This window comes from Pteropus medius, unplaced genomic scaffold (genome assembly GCF_902729225.1).
Source record: "Pteropus medius unplaced genomic scaffold, Ma_sr-lr_union100, whole genome shotgun sequence".
Lineage (NCBI taxonomy): Eukaryota > Metazoa > Chordata > Mammalia > Chiroptera > Pteropodidae > Pteropus > Pteropus medius.
In genome coordinates, this window is record NW_024342644.1 from 6,001,513 (window position 1) to 6,028,644 (window position 27,132).

Genomic DNA, 27,132 nt, shown 5'->3' on the forward strand with positions numbered 1-27,132 from the left:
ATATACATATGAAAAGATGCTCAAGGTCACTAATCAGAGAAATGCAAATAAAACCACAATGAGATATCACTTCACACCTGTCAGAATGGCTATCATCAATAAATCAAAAAATAACAAGTGTTGGCAAGGATGCAGAGAAAAGAGAACTCTCATACATTGTTGGTGGGATTGCAAAGTGGTATAGCCACTGTGGAAAACAGTATGGAGGTTTCTCAAAAAATTAAAAATGGATACACCTTTTAACTCAGCAATTGCATTTCTGGGTATCTATCCAAAGAAAACCAAAACGATCATTCGTAAAGATCTATGCACCCCTATGTTCATGGCAGCACAACTTACAATAGCCAAGATATGGAAGCAACCTAAATGCTTGTCTACAGATGACTGGATAAAGAAGTTATGGTTCATATATACAATGGAATATTACTCAGCCATTAAAAAAAAAATAAAATCCTACCATTTGCAACAACATGGATGGACCTAGAGGTTATTATTCTGAGTGAAATAAATCAGACAGAGAAAGATAAATACCATATGATTTCATTTACATGCAGAATTTAAGGAACAAAAAGAATAAACTTATCAAAAACAGACTCACAAATATAGTGGAAAATTTGGTGACAGACAGAGGAGAGGGATGTTAGGGGCTGAGAGAATGGGGTGAAAGGTTAAAGAAGTACAAATTAGTAGTTGATAGTTGGTCACAGGGATGGGGAGCATGGCATGGGGAATGCAGTTAGCATTAATATGATGGCTAGGTGGAGGGCCAGGGGAAGGAGGGAGCAAGTGGGGGGATCATTTTACGAGCTTTATAGATGTCTAACCATTGTACTGTGTACTTGAAACTAATTTAAATAATTTTTTTAAAAATTGAAAATAAGAGTACCTACTTCATAGACATGTTGTGAGGGCAAAGTGAGTTAATTTCTGTAAAGCCATTAGAATGGCCTAGCATCTAGTGCTGGACCTTTATTAATTCTCGTGCTAAGGGGCCCTTCCAAAGATTCTTAAATACTGTTTTAAAATAAATTTCAACTGACTAAATTTAAAGATCTAATTGGGCGGCATCCCATCTAGCAGATAGAAAGACGCTCTCAGAAGCTGTACAAAATGGAAAGCTTTTATAGGCAGAAAGGGCAAAAAAAAGTTTCTAGCAATGGGTGGATTATTTCAGGCAAGGTCATCTTCTTTGGGGGCAGAGTGGGAACTATTAGGCCAATTACCTCACTAATGCTGACCAGGTAATTCCAGATTGACTAGTTAAAGGTCACATTCCCAGGAAAGGCTGAAACTGCAATGAAGTCTGCCTTTGCAGAAGAAGAGCTTAGCACAAGTGACTCCATTAGGGACCTCTTTTTCCTTTTTAACAGCACTGTAAGTAAATTTAGGTTAAATAGTGAAAGGGAGAGGGGAAGCAGGGTTTCTTCTCAAAAGGAAAAAGCTTTCAAACATAGGGACAATATGAAGAGTTCTGGAAAAGCTTTCTAGAATCAATTACTGAAATGGAGGTGAGAATCATGGCTCCCACAAACTAGATTGTAGGGGTACACCTTACACTTTCTCCTGCAAAGAGGAGGAATAATAGAATAGGGGACACTAAGATTTATAATTCTGCTCTAAATTTCCTTTTCTAGTATAATTGGTTCATTCATGTAAGTTATACTTGCTTTTGATAGAGCTTATGTAATAACTAAAACCCAGGAAAGTCATAGTTATACATTTGTAGGGACTTGGGCTTGAACAGGTAACCTGTCATTTCAGAAAGCACTGCCTGGCTCTAAGAGTGTCATACACCTATGAGCATTTAACTGCATGTATAGGGTGGCCTTTTGAGAAGCTTAGATATGGTAGCTTTGCCTTGACACACACTCTCTCTCTTTGCTCTCTTGCTCTCTTGCTCTCTCCCCTCTGCTCCCTAACTCTCACACATATATACTCTCCTGACTTGTATCAGCAGCAGCCTCCAATTCTGAACACAAAGGATATTTACTGCATGCAATCATTTTATAAAGCTGGTCTATCTCCATTAGACATAATCATGAAATTGGAGGTGAAGGAGAAAGGCATCTTCACATTTGAAGCTACAAAAAGGCTGTGATTCATTTTTTGGTCTCTTTATTAAGAAGCCTAGTCTCTGTTAGATAATTTGCAGCAAAGTTTTACCCTGGAGCAAGTTTCCTCAGTCATGTTAAATTCATAGGGAAAATCCTCCTAGGATTTAGAACTGAAAAATAGACAACTTTAATAACAGAAACATTGATGGAAAAAGCAGGGAAAGGCGGCATGTTCTAACCATTTAGGGAAAAAATGGGTAAGATGTTACTAATAAGCTCTGCTATATTTTATCTTGCCATTTTCTTCATCTGAAAGAATATTGAGATGAGCTTTTAAATTCTGAATGACGATCTGACAGCTCCCATCTCTAGGGCAAATTATTAGCAAGAGTTTTATTTTGCTATTAACTTTACTCAAAACTCAGAGGACACAGGCTTACTAGAGCCCAGAGGAAGAAATAAAATCTACAGACAATAATGCCATGAACAGAATTGTGGAACACAGCTTCTTCTAGTTCCCTTTCACGACCTGTGTAGACACTGACCTTTGTATCACGTGGGGCTGGGGTAGAGATTGGCAGGGCCCGTAGCACCCTCCTGGAATATGGCCCCAACCGAACCTCCCACCTCCATCTCTCATCATTCCACTCTAACTCATCCTACCACATACTCTGTATTCCATCATGCCAAACTGTCCGCTGGTCCCCAATAAGCCACATTTTGAATGCTCTTTTTCCACCCGTCTATCCTGTCAGGGGAAGCTTCTACTCATCTCTTTAGACTTTTCACCAATGTGACTTTATTCCAGAAAAATTTTCAACCCCAAGCAAAGTTAGTGATATCTTTTTCTGGTCTGCCATAGTACCCTGTATCTGCTTCATTGTGGAGCTTAGTAGACTGAAATATTAGTTTAGTGTCTACTGCCCCTGGCAATTCAGAGAGAGTAGGAATGTAATCTTGGATATCTGTACCCTCTAGCCCAGAGTTTCTCAACAGCAGAAATACTGACATCCTGGGACTGGAAATGTTGTGTTGGGAGCTGTCCTGTGCATTGTAGGATGTTTAACATCATTCCTGGCTTCTACTCATTAAATACCAGGAGTACCCTGCCCTCAGTGAAACAGGTAAAAACTGTCTCCAGACATTGCCCCATGTCTCCTGGGGTAGAAAATTGTCACTGGTTGAGAACCACTGCTCCAGCCCTAACAGAGAGCCTGATATATATTAAGTGCTTAATAAATATCCGCTGGTTAATAAATCAATGCCCAGCTTAATGAATAAAAGTGGGTGAATCGACAGATGAAGAAAGACCTTACTGTAGCTTTTACATACTCATCAAATAAAACTCAAAACCTTTATGCAGGCAGTCAAGTCTCTATGAACTGCCTCTACTTTCTATCTTTTCACTTGTATACTTTGCTTCTCATCTGTGGGTTCTTCTGCATTCTCATGCTCTGTTTTCTTCCTGACAATCCAAACTGTACTTACTTCAAGACAAAGAACAACTTATCTACTTCTGAGAGCCTTCCCTAATTCTCTCAATCCAGTGATTTCCTGACTTCACATTCTCTAAATATTTATAAACAGGGTCTATAATGGAAAATTACAAGAACACATATATACGTATATATTATATATGTATTATCTGTATCTATTTGTAATAGATGTCTATATATGCACACACATATGTATATACATTTATGTATTATTTTTTTCTTAGAACTATTTATATTTTTGTTTCAGAAATTTGTATAGGAATTTCCTTCTCAACCAGAATCGCTCCTTGATACTCATGCCTATGAGTTTTTCTTTTAGCATCAGCTCAAGCTTTATGAATAGCAGATGTTTAGCTTTTGTTGAAGTGAATTTTTTCTTTAAGCAAGTGGCTGATGTGTTAAATCTGTGTAATTTGTGTGGTCCTGACATAGTTTTGTTTTTAAAAGGCATAGGGCTAACTCTTTAATACCTTACAGTTTTTAACAATTTCAAGGAGACTCCGCAAATATGAATAAAAGTAATTTGCAGTGTTTTAGGATTTCTGTGAAAAGACACTAAATATGATGAGCAATGAGAAAGACAAAAATGGTTGCCTTTTGTCTTAAATTTTGACTGTGCTCAAATTCCATCTAAGCTGCTTTTTCCATTGCTCGGTAAAACTACATTAAAAACCTGGCCTTCCTAGTTGACCATGAGAGTCTCCTTTGCACCCCTCCTTCCTCAGGCATACTCGCAGTGACTCGTATATGCTTTCCCTAGGCTTCTGTTTGGAAATTTGTCCAAACATCTGTTCTACGGGGTATTTTTTTTCTCAAGTTTTCCTTGGAAGAGTTCATATTTTACCCATGAGTAGTCACTCATGGGGCTTCTGATCCTCAGTGTTCAATGGCAGAGGTTAAAAGGACAACCTCAGAATTCACCAGCATTATATTGGTGCTCCCATCTGTGGCAGGACATAGAGTAGACACATTGGGTCGGGGTAGGATGGGGGAAAACATTCCTAGCTTACACACTAATTTTCATAACACTTAATAAAAAGATTAAAGAATGCTTTTGTTCAAGTCTCATAAATTGTGCCGTTTGGCAGAACAGCCTCTTGAGGCTTCAGTCTCTCTAGAGTTCCAAAGGTTCAGACTCTCCATATATTCTCTGCTATATCTTTTGAATCACTTTCTCCATGGCTCTCTCCTCCATGCCCATCCATGCCCTCCCACTGAAAATACAAAACTGAAATGCTTCTCTTGACCCTGCCTCTTCTTATGATGCCATCTTGATTTACTGTACCTCACCACAAACACACTGACTCTCACTGATCACTGCCACATCCTGTCTCACATTTGTACTCAGCTCACTATAACCTGGCATCCTTGTAGTACCCCCTTCACTTTTCATAATGCACCCACTCTTTCTTAGAACCTGAGGCTTCCTAATCTTGTCACACCTTATGGCCCTTTCTTGGTACTCACACTCCTTGACTCTGCTGTAGTCTTTGACATAGCTGACCTGGCTATTTGAAGTTGTCTCCTGACTTAGCTTTCAGTCTCTTGATTTTTCTTAATCCTTTGTTTTCTCAGACTCCTTGATAGTCTCACAGTCCACTTTAGATGTAGGTCATTTCGGGGTTCCATCTTCAGTTTTATTTTCTTCCCCCTTTAATGCTCTCTTATAGATTTCTTTAGTGTTGTGTCTTCAAATACTAATTAAATATGACAGTCACCAAATGCTTCTCTTTACCTTTATCATCCTCTGGAGGTTCCAACACGTTTTCAACTGACGCCAGGTTTGCCAGTTACCGTGTATCTGAAATGCATCATGGCCAAAACCAAACTCAATTTCCTTCCTACTCCCATGACTTGCTCCCATCTGTTTGTCTTTCTACTAAGGACTATCTGTTCCAACCTAGAAGCAGAATTTTATATTACTTCTATGTATCACTGATGGTACTTTTAAAGTTTTTATTTTTTTTAGGCGAGGCAACCCTTGGTTGACCTCACAGATTGTAAGGACTTTGTCATCTTACAATGCCTTATTTTTTATTTTTTATGCCTATAGCACCTGGTCTTCCTAGGTGGTCTCCCATCCAAGTACTAACCAGGCCCGACCCTGCTTAGCTTCCGAGATCAGATGGGATCGGGCTTGTTCAGGGTGCATGGCCGTAGACACTTCTGAAGTTTTTAAATGTTTCATACTTTTCATGTCAATAGATCAAAATTGAGTTTCCTGTCTCTGTTCTCTTCATGCTCTTAAATATTTTTTCCTCTGTGGTAGGAATTCTCTGAGCAAAAACCAGATCTGATTGCTTCTCTCCTGTCCCCAAAGTTCCTTTGGCAGGGGAGAACCAAGTCCAAATTAAACTTGGAATTCAAGGTCCCCAATGATTATAACTCTAACCATATTGCCTGTGAGTCTAATTTCTTACCACTTTCTTGATAGCAGAGGATTGTCCAGCCCCACCAAACTGCATTCAACACCTGCATGTGCCTTACACTTTTTATCCACCTGGTAAAATCCAACTAGAATATCAGCGCTCAGCTCAAAGCTCCGTTGTCAAGCACCCTTATCCTCATTCCATAAGCAGAATTAACATCATCTCTGCCACCATACCATTTTCCTTATAGTTCTATTACACCACCTAGTAAGATAGTGGTTTTCATGTTAGTCACTGAGTTTGAGAAGTCCATGGTCTATTGGGGTGAACGACATGTTATCTTATTCATTTGTTGTCCTGTCATCCATCCATCTATCCATCCATCCATCCATTCATCTATCCATCCATCCATCCACTCACCCATCCACTTGGCTAGCATTTAAAATCTAACACATTTAAGATCTCCTCTAGTGCTAATATTCTATGATTTTGAATGTTACTTAACTTCTCTATATAGAGAAAATAGTGTATGTTACAGTCTAAGTACATGACATAGGCATCCTGTATCATTCGTGTCATAATCATTGTTAAATTTCCAACATTCAATAACTTAGTAGGTGCTCAATAATGTGTTGAATGAACAAATGAGGTAACTTCCAGAAATCGATGGAAGATTGACATAGGTACAGGGATACAGTCACATGCGACATAATGACGTTTTGGTCAACAACAGACCACATATATATATGATGGTGGTCCTAAAAGATTATAATGGAGCTGAAAAATTCCTATTGTCCAGAGATGTCACACTTAGAGAGCAGTTAGGACCTAGCAGTAGAAGGCTAGTTGTCCTATAGAATAGCGAATCCCAATCTTTTTGGCACCAGGGGCCAGTGCTCCTGAGAATCTAATGCTTGATGATCTGAGGTGGAGCTGAGGCGGTGATGCTAGCTAACACACTGGGGAGTGTTTGCAAATACAGATGATGCTAACAAACTGGGGAGTGTTTGCAAATACAGATGAAGCTTCGCTGGCTTGCCCACCACTCACCTCCTAACAGACCACAAATCAGTACTGGTCCACGGCCCAGGGGAATATAGTCCGAGAATCTGTACTCTGAGACCATTATTGCTCTAGAACCTAGACAGGTACCCACCTTTTCTGACAAGGCAGCTAACTAGTAGCATCGCTTGGGTTTAAATTGTTAATTTACAATGGCAAATTGTTAATTTGCCATTCCCTTCCTTCTCTAATACCTTTCAGTCCTTTCCCCAATTTTTACTTTTTCATCTGTTTATATATATATTGCCCTATTTTCATACACATTCTAATGCTATAACCAAAAAACATAGAATGAATAACTGGATGAATGTTCCCCTCGATTAGGGTCAGTATCTTAAACATTTTCAAATTTTCCATATAGGACCAAATTAGATACCAACTATGATGTTATCGATGCTCTTTTTAAAATGACTTATTGAACTGGTTTAAATAACAGTAACTTTGATACAAACACCCACGTTTGCTTTAAAGTCTTTATTATCCTGAATATAAAAGACAGAAGTCCTCTAGGATATAACAGAGTTCTTTATGTGAAAACATTATTTTTTTACAAGTGAAAAAATAAATACCTCTTGGAATAAAGGCTTATATGCTAATATGTGCCATAAAAAAGTAGAGTTTTACTATCTGACAAAATGTCTGTGCAAAGAAACAAATGCATAAACACATTACTGCTACATTAAGGCAATATGAAAAGTATACTCAGGAATCTCAGTAAAGTGACAGTGTAGGTTTCTAGCTTTAACTTAGCTAGTATTGCACCCAATAAGGTCATCTAGGTTTCCCGACATCCTAGAAAACCCTCAAGCTGACCAGCATCCAAAATGCCCAAGTGGGAGTGGAAAACATGATCAAAAATATAGAAACAAAAATCCGAAAACCCCTCTAAGGCATACAGAGGGGACAACTGAAAGTAAATACTTAAGCATTTACCGAAAAAAAAAAAAAAAAAAAGCATAGAAGATCTAGATCCCTATAATAAGGCTGTAAAAATGCTTGATGGCTCAAGCGAAAGCAACCCCCCTGAGTGAAGCTGGAGTAGAGTGCTTGGGAGAACTGAAGAACCATCCTCCTTTGTACACCATGACGCTTCATCTCAGGGAGCAACTCTTTCCCTTTCCAAGGAACATACTCCCTTTTCGATCTTAAAATATTCCACCAGCTCAAGAGGCCCAAGGAGTGCTGACTATTCTACAGAAATCTTTTAACCAAATTGGTAGCATTTTATAATTGAAAGGCCTGGGGGTAAGGAGATGGGGAGGGAACAGGAAGCCACCCGCGTTGAGTTATCTGTTTTCTACTAGCCAGACTGGTTTAAATCTGACCACTTTGCTGTCAACTTTTTTTTAAAAGCCACAGAATTAATTTTTAAATGTTTGCTTCCCAATCATTCTTGAACGAGTTATAAAAACAGAAGTGACATTAAAACGACAACTATTTCTTTAAGAAAAATCTTCCTGTTAAAAATGTTCAGAGCTCTGTGACCATACAAAGTAACAACAAAACAAAAACAAAAACAAAATCCAACCAAACAAAAAACAAACAAACAAACAAAAAAAACCCAACCAAGTAAATTCTTCAAACCAATTCCTACAAACTGGCTGTTAAGTAGAAAACTTACCTTGGGATACATTAAGGAGACTTACAACATCACTTCCTAAAAGGTACCGGTACCCACTTTTTGGCTATGTCGCCACTTAACTGACATCAGAGATTTTACTATTCCTTTACTTGATCATAAAAAGAATGAAAATCTGAGGAATGTGTCTGTGTCCCGAGGTCTTCCTGGTCCCCACCACTGGAGCTGCTCATGTGTTTTGGTGGTGAGGAGTATCGTATTCTTTTTATTCTTCCTTTTCTTTCTTAAATGTTGCATGGCAGATGGGTGTCGGAGTATTTATTTTACTCCACAATCTATCATTTTATAGTTAATAATAGGGCAGTTCACAGAAACATGGCCTGTCCAGTAAGTGCACAACAGATCAGATGACAGTTAGGTTGAGAAGACTGGTGTGGGTTGGAAGGTAGACGTGCTGCACATGCTCTACCCGCGACCGGCAGACCGGACATGACTGGAAAAGAGAAGCCAACAACACCTGTCAGGACACCTTCGAGATGTGTCTCCAGTGTTCACCCGCGGTACCCATTACGTTCTGTTTTCTAAATAAGTTGCAGTCATAATTATTTTTAGTTTTTAATTGGTAGAGATCTTTGATTTCTCACTGGTTTGAAAGTTCATACTTTATAAGGAATTAAAGACGAATATTCTGAAAAAGCGTAAACTGAAGGCAATTAATCAGGTTTTCCATCAAACTCTCAACGAGGCACGAGTGAAGTGATTCCCAAACACATCTTACTGTGCAATGAGGCTGTGGTCCCTACATGGGCAAATTACAACCCCTCAGGCAGTGATGCAGGACTGGGTTGATGCCACACGGCCAGAGTATGGCTCTGCTCCTACAGTCAAAGGCACAGGTCCACACCCCTGTTGGCTTCCCAGCAAGCACACCCGTTCCCCAGCCATAAAGGGAACCTTGGGCATGAGGGTCAGACTATGTGGGCAGAAAAGGACAAACCCATGATGGTTCCTGGGGAGATAACGTGTCACAGTAGCATGAGCTACGCTTAAGAAGGACATAGGCATCCTGTTGGCTCATTATATATAGCCCTAAAAATAGCTCTGTAATTAGCACTTTCTGAAGGACTAGATGTTATTTAGGGCCAATTTTACATAAAACCAAAGTAAAATTTAGCAAACAGTTCTGGGAATGAAAACGAATTGAAAAAATTATTTTAAGAGGAAATGTACAGTGCAAGGAAGGAAAAAATACTACATATGGGTTGCTTTTATTTTTGTGTTAACATTAAACTTTGACTTGCTAAGTTAGAGCCAATCCAAGGGGCCCCTAGAGTAATAAAAGGAAATTCATCACAAATAATCACAGAGTAAATGACCTACTCGTGGATAATTGAGAGTTAACTAAAACCGACTCTTTTAAGTAAATAATAAAGACCATCCTCCTAAGTGTCAGCAAACGTTAGGCAACATGAAATGGAAGAAGAAATGCTGGACCAGCCCTCAGGAGGCCTGGATTCAAGTCCCCGGGCTCAGCCACTAACTGTGTGTGTCCATTACCTTGTGAATCTGAGCCTTGCTTCCAGCACTTGAAAAATGTCTGTAGTTTAGAGTAATTACATTGTCGCAAACGGTAATGCTTAATCCAAAATGTTTCCAAGGGCAACCAAACATAAAAGACCCTTTAAAGTCACCAAATGTAAGGACCCTTTCCAAGTAGAAGTGGACTTTCTCGGTTCATGCATTAGTGAGCCAACACCTGTCACGTAGCAGGTACTCACTGGCTATGAACTGGAGGGATAAGTGAGGCTGCCATGGAAAAGCAGGCCAGCTGACACCTCCTCACCTGGAGCTGAGCGGCACAGCCCTCACAGCACACGGTGTGGCCGCAAGGACAGAAGGCCGAGTTGATCTCCTCCTCACAGCACACCATGCATAGCATGGCTTCCTTCAGCTTACGCAGCTTCTCCTGGAGCACTCTGGTCTGCTGGCAGCTGAGGCCCTCGCAGCTATTGCAGTTTATGCCGCTCTCCGAAGACTTCAGAGGAGAGTTTGGAGGACTGTGGTCACTTCTCGAGACGAGGTCCACAACGCCGGCATTGTACAGAGCCCTCCTGGCATGGTCATACACCTCCTTCGATGTTCTTTTAATGTCGAAGACATACTTCTTGCCGAGGTTAATGTTTTCATTCAGAAAGAGAGATGCCAAGTGGCCCTTCAAGTCTCGGCTATACTGCATCATGACAGCACTGGTCACTGTATCACACCTACAGGGAGAGATTGAACAGCCACCTCAATACTCACAAGCCCAGTATTCCCGTGATTCAGACTATAAAATGCTGCGATGAATAAGAATATTTGTGTCGGTAGACATTTGATATTCTTGTTTTTATTCTTGAAAGTAAATTCTTCCAGTGTTATATGTGTTAAAGATCTCAATGATTCTAGCAGCCATAAATGTCGGGGACAGTGAATGTTCTCCATCTGCACAGGCATGAGCTAGTCCTAACCAACTAGTGACAAGACAAAGGACATTGTTCTTTGAAGTCTTGGCTTCATTTAAAAAAATTGCTACAAATTTTCCATTCTGCTCCACAATTTGTGTGACTATTTTACCGCAAAAAAGGTTCAGGTTGCCTGCCAATTAAATTTCTTAGCTTTAATTTTCCAAATATTCAAGTGAAATCACAACTCGATTTTAAAGCACCCTCTAAAATGAGAGTATCAAAATGATTTAAAAAGCTCTACGATGAAGTGAGGATTCAGGATAGCAGCTCCCCCTGAAAGGAAAGATGGCTTAGGTCACCCTGTTAGGAAAGGGCAGAGGTGAAACCACCTGAGTCATCTCGAGGAGAGGAGGTGCTGTGAGGAAGGAGCTGGGGGAGATAAGCAGGGGAAGGTGTCTGCGCAGCTCATACGTACGCACTTTCTGTGGGAAAAGCAAGATGACGTTGATAAGGACTCCACTGCCACAGTAGAAACGAAACGTTCGAAAGCAGCTAATTTCTTAAATTCTGTACAGGATTCACTGAAACAATGACACCAGAGACTACAGGAGCCTCATTGTCACCCGAAAACCTTAGAGCTGTGGACGGATGCTATGGCGACAGGATAAATAGCAGTACATGCCTGTAGAAAGCATGTGTCTCCGTGATTGCTCGGTAGAGCCCGCTGGCTGCCCTGGTGCTGATCATCTTAAACAAGAGCACGATGCTGTTCCCAGACTCCTTGGTGACGGTCAGGTACACATTCTTTCCTGACTGGGTGGCCATCTGCACTACAGGGTAAGCTATCCTGAAGACGGAAAGAGAAAAGTAAGCAAGGAGGAGAGATTTGTCACCATGTGTGTACCTTAGTAGGATTCCCATATGTTCATGACCCAGCAATAAAATCAGACATTCAGTCTGGGGCTATCATTTAAGTAAGCATTTTGCTCTCCAGTTACAAAGGCACACTGCAAGGCAATTGTGGATCAGTGGAGAGAAGCGCTGAAGTGAGTTATCGGGGGGTGTATGTGTGTGTATAGGTGAAAATGAGATTTGTTTTAGCAGTGAACAACTTATTTGAAAAATATTAAGACTGCCACATCAATACATTTGAGTTAGTATTTAAAAAACAATTAAATGCTTATCAAAGCCTGCGTAAAATGAATGTTATGTATCAAAATGAAACACTGTATTCTTAAAAGGTAACTATTTGGTAAATCCCACTCTATTTTCATGATCAGAGCTACAAAGGTATACATATACTTAGGTCTAAAAGTATTTAAGACGTGGGTTACCTATTAATTGGGCTAAAGTCATCTTTACAAATTGAGATTCCTTCAGGTCCAACCCCAATGAGTAGTTTCTGCCCTTCGCTGTCCCTCACAGAATGCCATTCTATGCCATAGTTTTCCATTGCGGACACAATCTGCAAAACTTGGTATTCAGCTGAAGCCTGGCTGGTCCCCTCCAACTCCTTATGCTTTGCAACAATGCTGTAGGACACCAAAAAGGCACAGAGATATATAGAATAATTAAATTATATAGTCTTTAGAGATAAATCTCTATCATATTCACTAGTGAATCATACTGACACTATCATTTATGAATCACAAGAACGTAAGGCTACGTATTAACATGTTTCGCTTAGTTAGCAAACTTACTATAAAATATGTCTAAGACACTAAGATATTGACTATTAAATATTCAGTAGAAAAAACTACTGGGGATGCTTCATGAGGGTGATTTAGAAGAATTATAGAAAATCTTTAATTTTTATGTAAGAACCTCTCATATATTTGCTTACTTTTGCTTTTATATGTTTCATTATACCAGCATTATAAGGTATTGATTGGATTTTTTATGACTGAAAAATGCAGCATTTATTTTATCTGTTGTGGCATATAGCCTCTAACATAGTCCTTAAAGATCTCCACCTCCTGGTGCTCTCACTCTTGGTGATGTCCTTCACCTGAGCATGGGCTGGATTAATCACTTGCTTCTAATGATCAGAATATAGCAGAAATGATGGGACGTCACTCACTTCTGAAATTAAGTCCTAAAATGACTTTTAACTTCCATCTTGGTTTTCTCTCTTGCCCTGACTTGGATTGCTTGTCCTGGGTGAAGCCAGGTACCAGGTAATGAAACAGTTCCATTGAGAGGCTCATGAGGTGAGGGAACAAGGCCTGCCAATAAGCCACATGAGTCAGCCTGGAAGCAGATCCTTCCCACAGTTGAGCCTTCAGTTGAGACTGAACTCTACCAATAGCTTGACAGCAGCCTCATGAGAGATCTTGAGCCTGACAACCCAGCAAGCCAGGATCAGATTCCTGACCCACAGAACTGTGAGCTAATGTTTATGGTTTTAAGCCAGTAATTCAGGGTAACTTGTTACCAAGGAATAGATAACTAAGACACCTCTGTTAGGTCTCTTGGTTTAATCCTTGCTGGGATGGAGAAAATTCCAATATACATGATAGACTTTTTATTTTAGGAGACTTGCATTCTTAAAAGGTCAGATATTTAAAAACTTCCTGTTATATAGCATTTCATATAAGGACATTTATTTGTGTGGATTATGTGTTACGTTTATAAGTTTCTCAAAGAAAAGGCTAGGAATCTTTTGAAAATAACCGGTTAAATTGGGCAATGGCCTAGTCTTAACCTCACAAATTATCTCTCTACACTACAGATTAATTTTCTTCTGAAAATTCTTATAAATTTGCTAAATCTTCAGATATAAACACTAACCTTAACCGCAGCCTTACCTGTTCAAGGCGGCACTGGAGAGTTCCTTGGCACACAGCTCCTCGTAGCTATACTTGGCAGTGTTCTGATTGTAGTCTCCAAACTTGGTCTGGGCCAGAAGGGCACTGAGTTCCACTGCCTGCTCTGGGGAACACTGGAGATGGCCGGCCAGGAGGGCCTCCTTGATATGCAAGAAAAAGATATGCCTGCAAAGCAATGCAAGAATGAGGTTATGCTGGCAACTAACTTGATACCAAACTCGACCTGCTTACTTAGCATTTTCATAATCCCTTTTAAGTAAGGAAAACATAGCAATTTAAAAAGCCACCCTGAAAAAGCTTACATTAAAGAATCTTTTTTATCACGAGTATCCAGGCAAAATAAGTCTAAGGACTAAGTTTCTCTGGAATGAAAAGTGTAACCCAAACATAACAAATCTAAGACAAATTCAGTAGTGTTCAAGTTACAAAATGTGAAATAATTATACACAAGTTTCTGTATTAAAATTTTTTAAAAGAAATAATCTTAATCAGAAAAACTTTATCTTGACCTGTAATTGATACCTTGAGATCCTCATCTTTACTCAAATGACCCCCAAATCTCTAGTCTTAGCCCCAACTTCTCTCCTAGGAATCAGATCCAAATGTCCAACTGCCAGCAGACTTCTGCACTTGGATGTTTTTAGTATCTCAATTTTAGCTCTAATTCAAAACCGAACTCAGTGTCTTTCTTCCCAAACCTACTTTTTCTCCCAATGAAAAGCATAGTCTTGTTTGTTATTTCTCTCAGACTTACTTTTGACTCTCAATCTTCTTTCTACCTACTTTCTATCTCTGAAAATGCTTTAAATCCAGTTCCACTCTTCCTACTTCTACCTCCTCTGCCCTGCTTGCATTTCTAAACTGTCAGAGAATTTACAATATCCTCTAAGCTTATCTCTCTTCCAGCGTCTGTGCTGATCTACTTTCCAAGCTGCTTCCTTCTGGTATGCACTTGCCACTTCTCTGCTCAAAATCCTTCAAGGGATCCCATTGTTCCCGAGGAAGCACAATGTCAGCCTGAACCCAGGCTTCTCCACCCTCTGGCCCCAACTTTCTAGCCACATTTCCTGTCATTCCCTCTAGCCACTATGCCCTGGGGAGAAGGAACAATTCCTCTTCCAGGAAAAACCAAGCACATTCATGCCTCCTGGCTGGTCTCATTGTTCCTTCTGTCTTGAAGGGCCATTCTTTCTGTCCCCTCATTTAGCTACATTTTCATCTATGTCACGTGCAAACTATTTATTCCTATATTATGGTATTTGACATATTCTAACTTCTTAAGTGCCTCTACTATCAGAGAGCTCCATAAATGTTAAGTGGAACTGCATATTGTCTGCAATTAGTTTATATTCATTCCCGCTTTGTTTTATTCCATTTGACCTGTCTTAATCATGTACAATATTATATTCTACATTTACTAAAAGGTATGCTGTACTCAGAAACTCCTGGGAAACTTCAAATATTGTTGCCTGCCAATCCACACTGCCTAAGATTCTCAAGAGAGCATCTAAACCATAGACAGATCAGCCTAAGTTATAAAATTTGTCTCTGGCAAATGTATAGGTATAATCTTCCTTCGATGACTTTGTTATAGCCTCTCAAACATGCTTAAAATGCCACAATATTCCTTCCATTAACAAATGAGTTAGGACCATTGGTAAAGCTGAGTGTTGCTCTGAACAGCGCTCCTAATTTCAGCTCCCCACTGCAGATAGATACCCTCATTCCAGTCCTCAACACTGCTTTTATTTAAGGACTAGTCTGTATTTGATGTTCTAGGTAGATGGGACAACATGAGCAAAGTAAGAAAGGGTAGAAACGAGTCTAGAACTATAAGGAGGGACTCTATGGAGAGTCTCAAAACATCAGGCTGACAAAAGCCATTAATATCCCTTTAAGAGCTATTTAAATTTAATGTTTCGTGCCTTCTATAATGATAAAGCAATGTTTAAAATGATCGGACTCTGCCAAATACTGCAGTTTTTTTCCTTTATTCAAAGCCCCTACGAAGAAATCACAGTAAGAATGCACAATAGAAATGAAAGAAGATAAGCATGGTTTTTATTAACCCAAACATCTGCTAGTCTTTAAAGTATTTCTGACATACTGCTAAACTGAGAAGGGGGTCCCTACTGGGGCAAAGCAATAACCACAAAAATAACTTGTTTTAAAATAGCTATCTGAGGACCGAGGCCTAGCACTCTCATAAAATCTTGCTGTTACAGCATTGCTTCAGCCCTCAAAATGCTTTTTTGATGACCATTCAGTAAACTTCACCTTGGTTAATATACCTCTGTCTCTGTATTCATGGGGGGTTAGTAGGAAATGAAAATCTGGATATATGTTTACATTAAAGAAGAAATTATGTGCTCAAAGACTGTTAAGAGTATCACCGCAAACTGTTTTCTCAATTTAATTACTGCTTATGTGAAAGTTATCTTTTAAGGTATTTCCCACCTATCAAATTAGAGACTCGTTTCTGCTTTATTAAAGAGTAAGTATAACTTGCAAAAGAGTTTCAAAATCGATCCAATTTCTTTTTCCAAACTATCCACGCCTACTTCTGGAGAGAGGGCTGCCAAAATCAGAGGCAAAGCCGCAGTAACAAAATATTAACAGGTGGTCAGTAACTCAGGAGTAATGCTGATCCTTTCCCCGCATGTAAGTCAGAAATAAAAAAGGGGACAGGGGACAATTGGCCTTTTCTACATACTTCACATTCTAGGCTGGACTGCAATCAATATCCTATGAGCAGGAGAATCCTCCTCCTTTCTGTTGACATAAGCTTTCTGACAGAGCCCTTCCTGCATTTTTCAGTTTTATGGCTATAAAGCAACCTTCTCATTTCAAGTCAAATATTTGTTGTGCTTTGCCTCTGTGCCAAATCCTATGCTGGTGCTACAGGGTGAACATGGCTGACTGTTCCTTTTCAGATGAAACTTTTAGTGTGAAGGAACATATCCTATCAAAATAACTACAGCCACAAATTGGCTTTTGGGGAACCAGTTTATGCTCTCTAGGAGAACAGCACAATGAAATGGTGACAGCAAAGGAGCCACTGGCAGACTCTAGTTAATGTGCTCTTTCCAAGAGGGAGGATGGCAGAGCACAGAGACACATTTCCAACAAGGAATCCAGTGCTGGTTCAAGAGTTAGGAATGGTTTCAAATCCAATATTTTCTCCTATTGTTTTCTCTTGAACCATCTGGCCTGTAACTGTCTGGCTCATGGATTTTCACCCCCCACACCCTGTCCTTATTTTGTAAAGTGGGTGAAATGTTACCAATATTATCAAAAACAAGCAGATGTGGTCAAAGAAGTCATGCATGCAGTGAATTGTTTTTGTTTTTTTACTAAAGATCAAAAGTGGTTAACATAACTAATTCAATTTAGGCTACATGCTAGAATCACAAACAGAATGAAAGTCTTTGGGGAAAAAAGAAACTATTTTGTTTGTCTTAACCAAATGTCTGTAGCTATGTCCTACAGACATAAGCTCAAAGTACATTCTCTAAACATTCTTCTGGTCACACCTTGAAATTCATGATTATTCAAGTTTTACCTAGTTAGTAAGAAAATGAATATTTTCAATAGATGAATCACATTTTAGCACCCAAAGTGAAACACTCTGGTTAACTCATATCTTTGCTTCATGGATACAAATGATTTCATACTTACTGTAGCATTATGAACATTATGGAAGACTGAAAAAAATGGAGTGAAAAAGGATATGCTAAATTTTAATTTTAAAAAAGTCACATATTCTTAATATAGTTTGGTTCCAAAGTACTTCGAATTTCCTCAAATCTAAAAATTCCTTCCCATAATTATAAGGAATTATGTCATTTATCTTTTAAGAATTGTAATTTTGAGAACTCTCCTCTACACACTGGCTTGTCTCATAATGAAATCTTCTAATAATCAAAGCAGAACTTTCTGCAAACCTATCTGGAGTTGTCTATCTACTCATCACAGATGGTTACTCCCAATTACTGCCCTCTGGGTATCTTCCCAGTTACATTGCTTTAAAGAGCTTTTTGTGGCAGAAATGTAAAACAACTATATCCACATGCACTATTAAACTCAAAATTTAAGTAACTAACCTAAAACATCTTTAAAATGGCTAAGGAGCTATTTTTAAAAACATCCCAGTCCCAAAAATTGAACTGTATTTCTCCCTTAAAAGACCTGTGTGAACCTGGCCACCCATTAGTAGTTAGTAATGGCTAGTTTGTCCTTCACCTGGTTAGACCCACTGAGATCATGTGTATGCCTGCCTCAGTCCAATGAGTCGCTTAACTAACCACAAAAGTTTACTTTAAACAAAACTCTGACTGCCAAGTTATATATAAAAACTACCAAATCAAAACAGAATTGCTGTAAGAGTTTATTGTTTTGCATCTTAAGTTCCAGGGAAACAAAAATCAGTCCAAGATGGATCATAGGCCTAAATGTAAAAGCTATAAACATAATGCTTTTAAAATGAAACATAAGAGAGTATTTTCATGACATAGGGGTAAGAAAAGGTGTCTCAGGATGCAGTCAGCAAAAATTATAAAAGAAACAAACAGATAAATTAAACTTTACCCAAATTAAAAACTTCTCCAAAAGGCATCAAGGAAGCAGGTAAGCCACAGGAGAAAATACAGTATTTACACATCTGACAAAGAACTAGTATACGTAGAGAATTTGTACAGCTCAAAGATAAAGACAACTCAATAAAAACGGGTGAATGACTTGAACAGGCACTTCACAAAAGATGTACAGATGGCCAATAAGCACATGAAAAAGTACTTAGCTTTATTAATCAATAGCAACATACAAATTGAAACCACAGGATGCTACCACCACATACCCACCAGAAAGCTGGCAGGGATGTAGAAGAAATGGACTCTCATACATTCTTGGTGGGAGTACAGAATGGTACAAGTGCTTTGAGAAAAGGTCTGGCAGTTGCTTGCAAAACTACATGATTACCTACCTCTTCTATGACCCAGCTATTCCAGTCTTAGGTATTTATTTACTCAAGAGAAATGAAAACACATGTCTACCAAAAAAAAAACTTGTACTTGAATGTTCACAGCAGCTTTATTCATAATAGTTGGAAAACAGGAGTGTGGATAAACAAACAGGAACAAGACACTCATGTATACAATATGACAGATCTCAAAAAATATATGATGAACAAAATAAGACAGACACAAAAGTGTATACACATCATGAATTCATCTACATGAAGTGGAACAGACATAATTAATCTATACTGGAAAAAATACAACCCTGGTCATGCAATGGGTGAGTAGGGATGGGGAAGGAGGTAGGTTTGGCTGCAGAAGGGCAGGAGCAAACTTTCTGGAGTGATGGTAACATTCTAAATCTTGATAAGGGTCTTGTTTGAACAGACACATCCAGCTGTCAAAATCCATTAAATGATATGATTAGCGTTTATGCATTTTATCATATATAGATTTTATATTTAAAAACTGTAGATAAATATTGAGTTCTAGTTAATGATATACATACTGAAGTATTTAGGGGAAGTATACTTATGTACAACTAATTTTGAAAAGCACCAAAAAGACAGAGTAATAGATGTGTAGAGAGATCAATAAAAGGATAAAAATGTGATAAAGCAAGTATAGTAAATTGTTAACAGTAGAATCTAGGTGGGGTTATTGGGTGGTCACTGTAAAAATTTTCAACTTACCAATATGTTTGAAAATTTTCATAGTAAGAAGTTGAGAAAATAATACTAGTGAAAATCCCTTAGGGTCTAGGTTCAGAATTCAAATGAATAGCTATACCTAAAATGAACCATTAAATCTACACTTCATGGAAGGCTTGCAATTGAGAAAACCTGCCACAGCCAAATAATTACCAAGTCAGGTTTCCTTACAGGCTTAAGGAAATCCTTCTCAAAGCCGAAAATGCAAAATGGGAATCACTGATAAATTTGCTCATCTTCAGGCTCCAAAGCAGTTAAAAGATATGGAGATAGCAGTGTTTTGGGGGCGGGGACGGGGGCGGGGGAGGGGAGAGGAGATATTTTCAACTTCAAAAGTCATTACAACCCAAACCAGAAGAATACTATTACTTGGAAGCGTAAAATCTGCACTTCTAAAATATGATTACTCACAACAGATACCTGTCCTAGGCAAACAACGACCCAGGCAATCCTTTAGTTTAGAAGTGTTAACTACAAACCCTTTCTCAACAATCCAGATTAGTAGAGTGCTATTAGTTCTGGGAGAGATCTGGGACCAAGCTGCAGAATGTACCTGGTACCCCTGGAGCTGCATACTACCGGTCACCTTGGGTCAGACCCTAAGTGCCATCTAAATATTCAAATGTTAAAAAATAAGTATATGATCAAGATTAAAGTTCATTTTTATTACATAAAAATTGATTCCTCAATGTTCTTTGGAGATTTCATACAAATATATAAGTATCAGAAATTTGAAAAAACATTTACGGTACCCAGATGAGAGATCTGTGGCTAATATAATAACACAAACATTCTATAATCTAAGCAAAAAAAAAAAAAAAAAAAAAACCTTAATAGATATATTGGAATTCAAAAATTTAATTAATACTTTCCCTGGCAATAATATACAAATATTTTTACCTTTTTGACTTGCCAGGAGCCTATTTTGTGTTTGGGCATTAAAAAAAAAAAAAACAACACCATAAACGAATGGCCTGAGGTAGGGTCCAGGGACAAAAGAAAGCAGCAAAAGAATGCTAAGCATTGAGCAAATTCTTAATAGATAATAATCACTACAAAACATTTTTTAATGGTGAGATTTCTTTGATAGTCTCAAATTTTTCATTTTATAAAAGCAAAATGGCAAACATTTCAATATCTGTGAGAAAATGTATTCATCAGTATCAGTTAACCTGATTTTTATTTATTTCCAAGTTCCTAACTCATTGATTCAATGAATATTTATGCACTAGGCCCTTGCTAGACTAGAGATTCAGTGTGGACCAGTTCCCTGTTTCATGGAATTTGGATTATTACAGTGGCTGACAAACTGTCACATCAGTAAAGGCAGTGTTATATGTTCATTAAACGCCATTAAGTAAAACTACATGATGTCTTGGGAGAGTTTGGTCTCCTGAGCAGGCCTAGGGATGGCTCTCCTGAGAAGTGGTGACTGAACTGAGGTCTGAAGAACAGTGGGATTTAACCAGGGACGTGTAAAACTTCCTGCTCACATCATTCAAATCTTAGTGAGAGTCAACATTCATGATTACAGCATTTCCATGAACTTTGAGTTCAAGACTCACTAAACTCTTTTCTGAGAAAGAGAATTCCAGTGTTGGTGAGTCTTAAAACTTAAGCAGGAGTGCCCCTAGCAAAGACCATTGTGCTCTACTAAAATGTGGAAGTCAGGAGAATAGATGGTATAATTACCATCTCTGAAGATGAAGCATATAATACTCTAATCTTTGGTTCTGAAAATGTTGACAAAATCTGGTCTGAGTTGCTGTGAATAACTGAAAGCTTTTGAAAGGCAAGAATTCCAAAGATTATTACTTCAGATCTACTTCCAGAATACATTAGTTTCACTTTTAATTTTAATCCATAGCATGGCAAACATCTGCTGAAAATACCTGCTGCCTCTATCTCTGAAAAGTGCCAGCTGAGTTTAAACAAGACTCCAGTTATTTTCCAAACCTCCACACAAGAGCAAACAATAATCTGGGTGAAGAACCAGACCTAAATAAAATTAGGCCAAAACAGAAACCAGATTAACTCTACCTACCAATCTATGTAGACACTTGATATGTTTTTTCCGTTTTCTGAGAAATGTAGTTAGGAAAATATTGAGGGAAATCATAAATAGAGGAAACAGAAGTAAAGGATAAAAAAATCTATTGCTAGAAGAGATTCTATAGACCATCTTTTCCTGGGCTTTCAATTGAGATGAAGAGCTGACTCCGTCTTAGAAGTCTGCATACTCTGGTAGTTGGTGGCCAAGCTGGACCTAGATTGCTGGACTTCTGACCACAGTACTCTCCTATTACACACAGGCCTTCCTGCCATCATTCTCACAGTAGCCTCCCTAATCCGATGTGAACTAATATATTAAATGGCCCCAGTTAGGCTGGCTCTATTGTAAGCAGGCTACTTTAATTGTCCACAGAGGACAACTCAGCCAGGATATTTCAGCATCATTTAATAAACTGTTCAGAAACTTTCAGTATACTAAATGTACCCTTATGATTAGACTTGGAGATGGTAAACAATAACCTTTTATAATTGGGCTGGTAAAGTTGAGTTTACTCACTACACAAATGAAGCTATTTTATTTTCATGTCATTTTACATAAATATTTTAAAATGAATAATTAAACATCAAAAAGTTATCAACCAGCTTTATCTTGGTAACATAACATTAGGAGAAATAAGTATTTTTGTTCCATAGTATCATGCACAAAAACAATGCTAATTATAACTTCCAGGACAACTTCTGATCCTAATTAAAAGGTAGAAATGTTAATTCCCAATTACATTATCTAGTTATTAAGGCATAACGCTATATGAACTTTAGGTGGCATTTTCTTAAAATTCTATATTTCAGACAATCCCACAAAAATGGGTAAAATTCTCCAATATTTTAAAAGCAAGTCAAAAGCTTAGATCACACTAATTTTTCAGTAAGATGCCAAAAGGATCTAAGATCAATTAAAATTACCTAGTCTAACTACATATGTGTATTCTTTGAGTGATGAATCTCAAGAGACAAAGTCAATTGAATCAATAAAGTAGGAAATCTGATTCCAATTCTAATTCATAAAATGTCTCTATTTCTTACATGAATAAAATGGATTCAATAATAGTTATTAACTCAAATACAGGAAAGCACAGGTAAAGACCATCTAGTAGTAAATTTTAAAGTCTGTAAGCACTCATTATACAAATGTATTATACTACTGTAACTGCAGCCATTGTTTAAATGATGTATTTGCTCTTCCAAGCTTTACAGATTTAAAAAAATAAGTGTGTCATCAAACTAGATTTGCATCTGGAAGCCCTGAAAAGATTGCAAAATCATGCTAAAAGTACACAATGAAAATTCCAATAGTTTTATATATATACACATATATATATATATATACACGTGTGTCTTACTTGACTGCCAGTTATCACACTGAAATGTAAAGTAGAAGCTTTCACAAATCGGCTTTAAGTAAAAAAAAATCCCAATCCATTCTGTTTAATATATATATAGAAAAAGCATCCTTAAAAATGCAATCACTTGAATATTTTGCAAGATGTTTTCAGGAGCACTAAGAATTCAACATACCAGTAACTTCAGAAACAAAACTGAACATTTCACTCACTCTTTAAAGCTCCATAATGAAGCTAAGCAGACATTTCAAATTCAAATAAGTAGTATTTCAAAATATGTTTCTATCAGTCCTTGTGTAAACAAACAAAAAAATGATACATTAAAAACTCTTAAAGGATACTGCTTACTCATCATTCCTCAAAACTTTCACACTCAAATTTTTCCTTTTGGCAAATTTCCAAGCCAAAAGGTTATGAAAAACAGAATTCAGACCCAAAGTTTGCTGTTATTATAATCAGTTGCTCTCTCTCTCTCTCTTTTTTTTTTTAACATGCCACTATAATATTTAGGTCTCCTGCATTTCAGCAATAAATATTAAACACTAGTTTCCTAGTTTTCTCATCCATGAGAAAAGCATTATTGTCAGTCCAGGGGAAAAAACACGTTTGGTTTGAAAGGGGGAAACTACACGCTCCAGTTGTCTACTTACTACTGGTGGTTTTTTAGAAGTAGAGATAAACTCAACAATCTAAACTCAACAGTCATGTGTAACATATCTGTGGGTTAGAGTGCAGTTACACTGGCCTTAAAAGAGTTCTCTTACCAAGTTTTCGAGAAACTTAAAAACTTTTAAAATTCTGCATTAAGTCGGACAGAGCTCTTTGCTAAACATTGTAATCTGACACTAGGCTGAAGAAGTTGACCAAGTTTAAGTAACCCAAGAGGAAATGTTTCCTGCTTTCTGTTAGAACAGTCTACAATGACCTACAATAACACTGCCAAGAGGCAGAGGTTACTCTCGGGCATTAGATGCTGCTATCAGGAAGTCAGTTGGGTCTTCTCCCCCCTCCCCTGTCTTTCTGCCACTGTGGTACTAATCTCAAGTGTTTGTAAGAATTCAACCTTGCTTTCCCATTGTTTATAAAGACAAGAAATATCACAAGAAGAGTTGGAAAATATACCCCAGGCCAACTATATAGCTCCCTCTTCATTTTAATGAAAGGGCTGTGCTATGGAAAACTTCTAAGTTATGAACCAATTCACTCTGTATCAAAACAAATTTGCCAGTGAACTTCTCTGGGAAGGTGCAAGGACCCTTTCTAAATGGAACCAAAGGTCTATTTGACATTTTATTTAATTTTAGCATCACTTTACCTAGTCTGCTCCTGTAAGATGAGATGAGGCTCCACGAAGAACTTGACTCTCAGTTTAAGCCGGTAAGGGGCTAGCCCATCCATCTGCTGTGAGATCCGGTTTCTCAGATTTAGCCATAAACTTTCACCTTTGCTACCCGTAAACTGCAGTCCAAAATAATCAACTTCTATAATTCCCAATCGCCTGCACACCTAAAACAAAAATGAATGCAACATATATAAGCAAATGGTCCACGTAGTCAAAGCAAACCCAAGGACTCCACTGAGTCTAATATTCCTGCCTACTCTTTACAAAGTTCAACAACAGTGTTCAATTTCTGTCATAAACTGGAAGAACAAAAATGTAAGATTCCAGTGATGCTATACCACTAGGTGAAGTATAGAAGCTCATCCTTCCTTTAACACCAAGGACATGGCCAATGGCAGTAGAGTAAAGAGTCCTCAAAAGTAGCTTTCCAGAAAGACTGAGGAGACGCTCGGGCAATTTTCCTTCTTCCAATCATCGGAATTCCCTCCACCAGCACAATCGATACAGCTGATTTGGCAGCTTAGCATCTAGACAATTTTAACCATCTGGACTCCAAAAATACAAACAATTTGAAGAAACATGCCACAAGTGTCAGCTAAGCTTTACAAGAGGTTTTCCAAACCTCTCAGGTCTAGGGGTTTTGAGGGCATACCGTTTCACTTGAGATCAAATCTGCTGTCTGCCATACAAATATGCACAGTTTGGAACGGTTGTTCTTCACTCGTAAAGAAACGCGTGCTTAAAGACAATCGATGAATAAATGACCCCAAACCTACGGCCCTTTCGTACCCTGCAAATCCGGAGATGCAGGTGAATGATCCATTTGAGAAGCAGCAACAGACAAGGGCACGGCTTGTCTGCCAAGCAACCCAAGGGACTTGCGACCGCCTCCAGTCACCTCATCCCGGGACGCTGGTGTCGCAGTCAGGCCCCCGCGGGGACCCGACAAGAGGCATCTTGTACACACCTGCGGCAGGTGTGCAGGACTGCCTTCTTCTGGAAAGTGCCGGGCTTGGGGGAGGGGGAGCAGGGTGGCCAGCCGCCGTGCGCATCCTCTGCGGTCCCCCACGCGCTCCCGGCGCGCCAGGATGGGGGCCGCGAGCCTCACGCCCACGGGTAGTAGGAGGCACGGGCCCGGCGCTTGGGGCGCACGCCCCCCAAGCGCTGCCGCAGCGCCGCCCGGCAGGCACCCGGCGCCGCCGAGAGGCCCCTTGGCCTATGGGGACCGGCCGGGTCTCCACCTAGTCCCTCGTCCTCACCTGGTTGAGGCAGTCCTCGCCATTGGCTTTCGCCTCCACCTCCACTTCCATCAGCACCGCGTCCGGCCTCGTCACATAGCACAGCATGGCTGGGGCCGCCGCTGCCTCCGAAGCCGCCTCCTCTTTGGTGTGCGCGGGGATGCCGCCTTGCCACCAATAAGACCCAGTCAGGGTCTCGGCGAGGCTGGTCCTGAAAGGCTGCCGCCCTGCAGACCCTTGTCCTGCGCCTTGCGGCTGCCGCTCCCTCCCACTACCCCCTTGCCAGGCCGCCGGCTGACTCTCCGGGTCTCCACGGTGGCGCCGCACTCCAGCAGCCCGACTGCCTGCGCCGCGACAGGGACTCCTCTGATATAGCGGCCCCGCCCCCTCCGGCTGGTGTCCCCGCCAATCACAGCGGGTTCGCCCCGCCCTCCCTGTCCTGCCATCCAATAGAGGCGCCCGATCGACCACAGGCCCACCTCCCAGCTTCGGCTGAGTTCCCGGGGCCGCCTGAGGAGGTGGCAGCTTGTCGGCGCCGAAGACTGCGGGAGGAGGGAGGTCCGGAACACACCCGCTGCCTCTGCCGGCTGGGCGACGCTGCTCCGAGCGAGCAAGCGAGCTAGCGACCGCCCCGGGCTCCAAAGCAGGGACGCATTTCTGTCAGGCTTTAATTTTGCAGTGATTAAAAGCTGCCGCTTTTCTCCATAAGCCTCAGGTCACTCCAAAAACACATTTCAGGAGGTGAAAGCAGAAAGGAAAGGGAGCAACGCCAAAGCCTAAGGAAAACTATTTCCCCTGGGGTTTGCCACAGTGAGTTGTTGGAAGGCGGAATGGTTGTTCTTCATTTCAGATCTCGTCACTGAAAACAAATCTGAGTATAAAAGTTTTTGCAGTTGACCAATAAGCCAGGGAGCTTGATCTAGTGCTTTGGTGTGACTCTTCTCCAGAGGCTTCTATTTACCTGTTGTGCTGAATCAAAACATCTTACAAGGCACTAAGTCCCTCTCTCGGGTTTCTCATCCTATCTCATGTCTTATCTCATTCACTCTTTAAACATTAATTGAGCACCTTCTGTGCTGCCGGTCCCTTCTCTCATGCAACCAGATGTTATCCCCATCTTAAAGGTAAAGGAATCATCTCAGAACCTAACAGGTGGTATAACCTCAGTAGTAGCTATTAATAATTTAAGATCTACAACTCTTGACTGACTTAACTGCTTGTTCCTCTCTGCCAAGACAATACTTAGCCTAGCTCTTTGGTTAAGAAAGCAGATGTGAGTTTCAGCCTTGAACGTTTGGAAAACAGTTCGTCTCTCTGAAGCTCAGTGTTCTCAGCAGTACAATGGAGACCACAATATCCATTTTGCCTTCCTCCCCTCCTAACCCAGCATTGCTGTGAAACACAGCAGAGATAATGTTCATAAAAGCATTTGAACGACTCCGTATACATGCAGGGAGATGTATAATGTCAGCTCTGTCACTGCCTGCCGATGATGTTTGTCCTTATCCCTTTTCCTGAGTCCTGATTACCTCTGTCTCAGGAGCCTTTTTTTCTGAAGAAGTATGAAGGATATCAGAGCAGA

General features: G+C 39.7%; 1 protein-coding gene and 1 pseudogene across 1 annotated transcript; both read right to left on the reverse strand.

Moving 5' to 3' along the window:
* Positions 1 to 5,594: 5,594 nt before the first annotated feature.
* On the reverse strand, positions 5,595 to 5,712 carry LOC120605630 (uncharacterized; annotated as a pseudogene).
* Positions 5,713 to 7,426: 1,714 nt separating this feature from the next.
* On the reverse strand, positions 7,427 to 25,905 carry MYLIP (myosin regulatory light chain interacting protein). The gene is made up of 7 exons (XM_039866505.1): positions 25,572 to 25,905; positions 24,286 to 24,476; positions 13,812 to 13,997; positions 12,339 to 12,536; positions 11,687 to 11,851; positions 10,404 to 10,824; positions 7,427 to 9,053 (listed from the first exon to the last, which is right to left on the reverse strand). Exons 1-7 carry the CDS (start codon positions 25,656 to 25,658, stop codon positions 8,964 to 8,966), a joined length of 1,338 nt encoding a protein of 445 aa, XP_039722439.1. The 5' UTR covers positions 25,659 to 25,905; the 3' UTR covers positions 7,427 to 8,963.
* Positions 25,906 to 27,132: the final 1,227 nt, after the last annotated feature.

Excerpts from the sequence above, each read along its gene's own strand:
- MYLIP (XM_039866505.1), bottom strand. The coding sequence starts at position 25,658 with ATGCTGTGCTATGTGACGAGGCCGGACGCGGTGCTGATGGAAGTGGAG. Across the intron at positions 10,825-11,686 it reads GAGACACATGCTTTCTACAG|GTGTGATACAGTGACCAGTG; the intron begins GCATGTACTGCT and ends CTCTCCCTGTAG. Across the intron at positions 9,054-10,403 it reads GCTGTGCCGCTCAGCTCCAG|TCATGTCCGGTCTGCCGGTC; the intron begins GTGAGGAGGTGT and ends TCTCTTTTCCAG.